Here is a 6,000-nt window from a genome sequence, read left to right on the forward strand (position 1 = left end):
TTGAAGTTTTCCCAAAAGTTAAAATACTTGTTACATCATCTTCTTCTTTCAGGGAAGCACTTATTCTACTGAGCCATCTCCCTAGCCCTTATTCTTTCCAATATACAATATTACAATAGATCTCTTGTACAGCTTTGAACTTAATTATAAAAGCCAATATAAGTGAATTAAAGATTCATAAGCTCAAAGAGCTAATCAGTCCATCATATATTTTTGTGATTATCTTTCATGATGTTACACAGCCCAGAAAAACCCCAAAAGCTCTAGTTTGGCATACAGGTTTAGTCACGTAAAGACTTTGGTCTCAGAGCTCTAAGAGTGTGGCTCTGTAGTAAGACCGCTAGCTGAACATGCCCAAGGATTTGAGTTGGATCCTCGGCACTGCAAAGAAGCAAAGATTTTGGTCTCAGAAACAGACTAAGTAACTAAATATTTATTGGGTGTTCTAAATATGCCAGGGCACTTAAAATTTAAACATAATCAATGTTTAAACTTACTCCATATCATTAAAAAAAACAAACCAAATCTCTGTATTCCTCCAAATGCAGAGGACTATTTGTCTGCTGCATTTTTCAGAATTCTCTTGAGCCTTCTTGTCAAAGTATCATAGTAACATTAGTTTATAGGGTATTACAACAGTAGGAAGACTTAAGGTACAATGATCCTACAGTTTATCTCTGTTTTGTTGCTCATCTGTGAAAATGGCAAGAATAAGAATTTAATATAGTTGAGTGACTCAACAGTAATCGATGCTCAACAATGATTGGATGTGGATGGTGTGAAGCTCCTCAGCTGCAAAATGAAAAAGACACAGATCCTCTCCTTTGTAGAGTACGCACGCTAGTGGGGCATAACAAGCGAGTGAAATATGTCCATACTTAGATATCAACAGTGCTAGGGAGAAACGGACAGGGATGCCTTGAAGGAGCTATAGCTTTGAGTAAGGTGATCAGGGAAGGCTTTCCCGAGAAGCCAGCATTTAAATGAAACTGGAAGGAAGAGAGGGAATGAGTGGTAGGGATCTGCCTGGACAAATGTTCCAGGGGGAGTGAACAGCAAGACCGAGTGTGAGGAATGTGCCCGGTGTGGGAAAGAAACAGCAGAAGGCCAGTGTCGCTGGAGTGCAGGGGAAGAGCATGTAACACCCCCTGCCCCATTCTGGTCTCTTCTCTGAGGTGGAGGACTGGGGGAAGGAGGCCTGGAGCAGCAGTGTGATGTCCTAGGCCAGTGGTGGTGAACCCCTGGCATGTGTGCTGTGGCGGGCTGCTGGTATCATGGAGAGCTCTATAAGGTTGCTATCATCTTCCTGGGCCATCTTCCAACTAGGCTGCGCTGAGAGCAGACTCGCTGGGAACGGGACGAAGCACCCTCTGGGAGGCGGTGCCCCTTCCTGGGAGAGCCGTGTGGTGGTTTAGGCCATGAAGTAGACACGCAAGTTTAGTCACCATCTGAGCTACTTTCTCAGAAGAGAGAAACTTAAAGAGATGTAAGAGTCAAGAGAGAGAAAGAAGTCTGAAGGACTGGCCTGACTAGAATCTGACGGAACAGAGGGGTTGAGGAGACCATTTAGAAGGCGCTCATGACAGAAAAACTAGCTTCCGGAGAGCACATCCTTAACCCACTGACAGAACAGTCTCATACGTGAGGAATTATTTCTGTTTTATCTGAAAATCGAAGGATGAGGTAGCTAGAAAGAGCAGCCCATGTGACATGATCCTGCCATAAAAGCATTACACATGACTCACAGATTTAACCCAGAGAATTACTGTACTAAGAGATCCTCCTGCTTGCAAAATAGCACAAACAACGCTCTGCCATCACCAGGCAAGCAGAGCCACTCTCCCTCCAAATGCCTGGCTTTTAAAATACTTGAACTAAAACAAACAAAAACAGCATTAATGACTTCAGTGTCAGTTTCAAGCTACAACAAATGGTAAATAATCAGTCTCTTTGTCCATTAAACGCTTTTCAGAATTTATGGGACACTTTCCTTTTTTTTTTATTTTTTTTATTTTTTTTTAACTTGAGAAGTTTGAAAGCTCAGTAACAGCTGGCATTGCCAAGCAGTTTTTGTTTTCAAGCTAAGCACACTCCAAGATTATGTGTCCTATGGTCACCTTTACAAACACATAAAAACCCCAGTGTCCCAACTTCTGCAAAGCTCGGTTCCCGAGGAGTCAGCCAGGGCTGCTTTGTGAAGCACTGAGACTTCTTTAGAAATGACCTTCATGCGCTCTGTGGCGCAGCTCGAAGTGCTGGCGGATTCCCCACGACACTGCTACACTTGCTCAGGCCGTGTGTTTGGCCCACGTTTATCCACGTGTTTATGAAGACTGAAGGGAGCCTGAGTTCCGACTGTGATGGCTTCAGTGGGGAAAAATATGCAAAAAGGCACTGCTCTGAACTATAAAAAGAAGTGAATGCCAAGAAAAAAATCAGAACTGATACCTTTCAATAAAATTATGATCCCAATAACCCAAAAGAGGTCAGAATTAAGAAAAGCTATGCTATTTAACACCACAGGGGCAGGAATGAAGGAAAGAATTATGTATATTATTTAACTGGTTCCAAAAAAATCAGATCGATGATAGAGGGACAATACAATCATCTGAAAGTTGATGTGACCCATTTAATGAACGGAATGGTAAGCTAGCTCTCTTAGCACATCCCTTTTGTCACCCGTCCTTGCATCCCTGACCTATACTCCAGTACTCCCCACATGTCTGTCCCTCCAGATGACTCTGTCAAACTTCATCAGCATATTCTTGCTTTACACACACACACACACACACACACACACACACCCCATTAATGCTTGACTTTGAAAGATAAAGAATTCCAAGTGAAAAGATCTGCGTTAAATATGCAAAGGAGAATGCACAGCGAGACTTAACCGTAGGTGTCCGATGCTACGGAGGACTCGCTGTTCGAGCAGACACGAATCTGAGGCCACGCACCCAGGCTGTGCCTCCACAGAGACCTCTACCAGTACCACACCTGATCCAACCGGCATGAGGGGTGAAGGAGAGGACAAGCATGCTAGTCCTCAGAGGGATCTGTACAAATAACATCCATCCTAGAACAGTAACTATGTTGTCATTTTTGCTCCTCTGGAGTCTTCTGACTTCCACAGCTCTGCTTTCTCTGCCTATGGGCATAATGTCCAACTTGCTACAGTACTCACTAGGGAGGAGCAGGCAGGCCCATGCACAGCAGCCCTGAGGGCCCCGGCTAGCTGCTCTCGGGAGCTGGCCTGGCTGCAGGAGGCCTGTCCAACAAGGGGACATGAGGCCTGCTAGCAAACAGGAGGTTCAGAGAAAGAAAACAAGAACAGTAGTGCCTGTTCATTTCCAGGATGGTATTGAACTCAGTGTCTGCAAGAACCCTGACACCATTACGGCCATGATGGCCAGGGAGAGGAACAGGCCCATGTGGAGAGGGTGTCAGCCATGCCAACACACCTGAAAAGCTGCTGCCCCTAAATTCCACACATTTAGGTTTTTGAGTGTCAATAATAAATAAAAGAGATAAAACACAGGGGCTCGGTCCCTCCAGGAAAATGTGAACTCATACAGACTGCAGAACTTTAGAGAGTCCTAGGTCATTTGCTGGAAAGATTCCAGCAACCCAAGCCAGTCTTAGTTTTCAAATGCCTGCGTACCCCAGACCTGCCAGTCCACGATGATCAAGGGTTTTATCTTTTCAAGGTATATGAAGAGTGTGTCCTGTCTCATTCACTTTGCATAAATGGACAGTACACAGAGGAACAGCTGGCACTAGCCTCCTTGCCAGTGTTCTAGCAAACAGTGCCTCTCCTGGGCCTCTGGTCTGTTTCCTCGTAAGCCAATCTTGTGACCCTGCTGGCCAGGTGGCTACTAGCGAAGCCCGGGGCTGCTAACCTCCACTAGGGCCTCTGTAATCAGAGAAAAGTCAGACACCTCAGCACCAGGCCTCATGTTTTCCTGGCAAAACATGGGTATCATCTATCTAGACATTCAATAGCAGTATTATTTTAACATGGAAGCCAGGAGGCACCTTGGCAGTGCGGCCTCATGACTATTTGCATAGGAAGGAACCGTGAGATGTTTCTCAGCATGACGTAGGCTCCACCATCACTCTGTTCATATAGACCCTCCAGCACCACATGAACTGTACTATGGGGGATTAAGATGTAAGAACGACCCCAACCCTGGGGCTGCAGTTGACCGTTACTTAAAACTAGCCGTACGCTGGTATCACACTAAACTCTGGGGCATGACGGGCCCTGTACACAGGAGGTGAAAAAATTCCACTTGTTCATATTAAGTATCCCTCATCTTATGGGAGAAAGAGGTAGCATTTCCAATAGAGTGTCCCACGGGACACGGTCGGGGTGTGGGGCCTGCGGTACCTAGCTGCTTTTCCCGTTCCTCGCGTCGCTCCCGGGCCAGCCGCTGCCGGTCATCAACCCGTAGCACAGGTGGAGGGTCTAAAATGACATAAAAGATATGAGAGGAAGAGCAGATTAAAATACGCACAATGACAAATATCCTCATGTCCCTCTATGTGTCGCAGCAGCTAGTATATGTGTCTATAGTCACAGTGACATATTATCGAGTACACTTTCTGAGCATTCCTAAGCATTTTTTTTTTTAAATCTGTTTAAAAACATTATGTAGTGGCTGAGGATGTGGCTGAGGGATGCAGCATTTGCTAAGCATGTGTGAGGCCTTGTATGTGGTTTCTACCACTGGAAAAGAAAATTAGAAGAAAAACATTACGTACAATCATAACTTACCTGTAGCCTTTTTGCTATTTTCACTAAGCAATGTAATAAGCAATGTTTGGGGTTCCTAAGCTGTCAGAGTTCTATTATTTTTATACTTTAAATAGCCTGTTCCTTAACAATAGAGAGGGTTCTAGCTAATGGAACTTCTATTCAGTAGATGTCACCACTCGGAGGTGATGAGTCGGGCAACAGGATCTCCACTTCTGTGCGGTCAACTCGCCTGCTATACAAATGTGGCCAAGTTCCTGGAGCATCTTTCTCAGTTTTTATTTTTAACTTTAAGAATCTCTCACTGTGTACTGCAGGCTGGCCTTGAACTTACGTAGCCCAGGCTGGCTGGCCTACAACTCAAAGCAACCCTCTTGCCTCGGTCTCCTGAAGGCTGGGATTACAAGTGTGTGCCAACTCTCTTGTTTTAACTACCTTTCTAAACCTCAAGCTATGATGTGCGTTTTATTTATTACCTGTAAAATGAAGTAAAAAATAGAACTCGTCTCACACCATTAGAATGATAGTGAGTTAGGAGTAGACTGTTTAACACCTAAGTTGCAGGAGTCTACTCTCAGCGCGCTGAGTGAGAGCCAGGCATGGCTCCGTATGCTAAAAGACAGCAGTCAGCAAAGGGACCTGAGCCCTAAAGGGGGTTAACTGCTCTCCTCAGGAAAAATGTAGTAAATAGGGCAAATAAAATGCATAGAATAAAGACAACAGAGGTACACTTAAGAGTGTGAAGCTGAGTTAAACGCGAGGGGATTATGTTGTGTTGGGAGGATGATTTTGAGATGGGGCCCAAGGAAGGCACTGATGTGATGTCACGTTTATGTGGAAAGGCTCGATGGATGTGAGGAAGTGGGCTGTATAGATGTTCCAGAGAGAGTGTGAGCAAGGGCCCAGAGGGTCACAAGGACCTAATGTGTTGAGGAATGTGGTGGTGAATGCCTGTGATCCCAGCACTTGGGATGCTGACACAGGAGGAAGACCATGAGTTCAAAGCCAGCATGGGCTACAGAGTGAGACCCTATCTTACCCACCCCACAAAAAAAAGTGTTATTAGAAAGAAAGAGAGGGCCTGGGATATAGCTCAGTGGCATAAGTGCCTGCCTGGGAAGCACAAGGTCCTGAGTTCGATCCTTGATGTGTGTGTGTGTGTGTGTGTGTGTGAGAGAGAGAGAGAGAGAGAGAGAGAGAGAGAGAGAGAGACAGACACAGAGAGAGACAGAGACAGAGACAGA

General features: G+C 45.3%; 1 protein-coding gene across 4 annotated transcripts in view; it reads right to left on the reverse strand.

Annotated features, from left to right (window-relative positions):
• Map7 (microtubule associated protein 7) overlaps positions 1-6,000 on the reverse strand; it is a 181,811-nt gene that overhangs the window by 48,904 nt on the left and 126,907 nt on the right. For all 4 annotated transcript variants that reach the window (XM_023712236.1, XM_023712235.1, XM_023712234.1 and 1 more), the window contains exon 3: positions 4,391-4,468. In XM_023712236.1, the coding sequence (XP_023568004.1) occupies positions 4,391-4,468 (78 nt within the window). The remainder of the gene's footprint in view (positions 1-4,390; positions 4,469-6,000) is intronic.

The sequence above is a fragment of the Octodon degus genome, unplaced genomic scaffold (assembly GCF_000260255.1).
Source record: "Octodon degus isolate 3935 unplaced genomic scaffold, OctDeg1.0 scaffold00024, whole genome shotgun sequence".
Lineage (NCBI taxonomy): Eukaryota > Metazoa > Chordata > Mammalia > Rodentia > Octodontidae > Octodon > Octodon degus.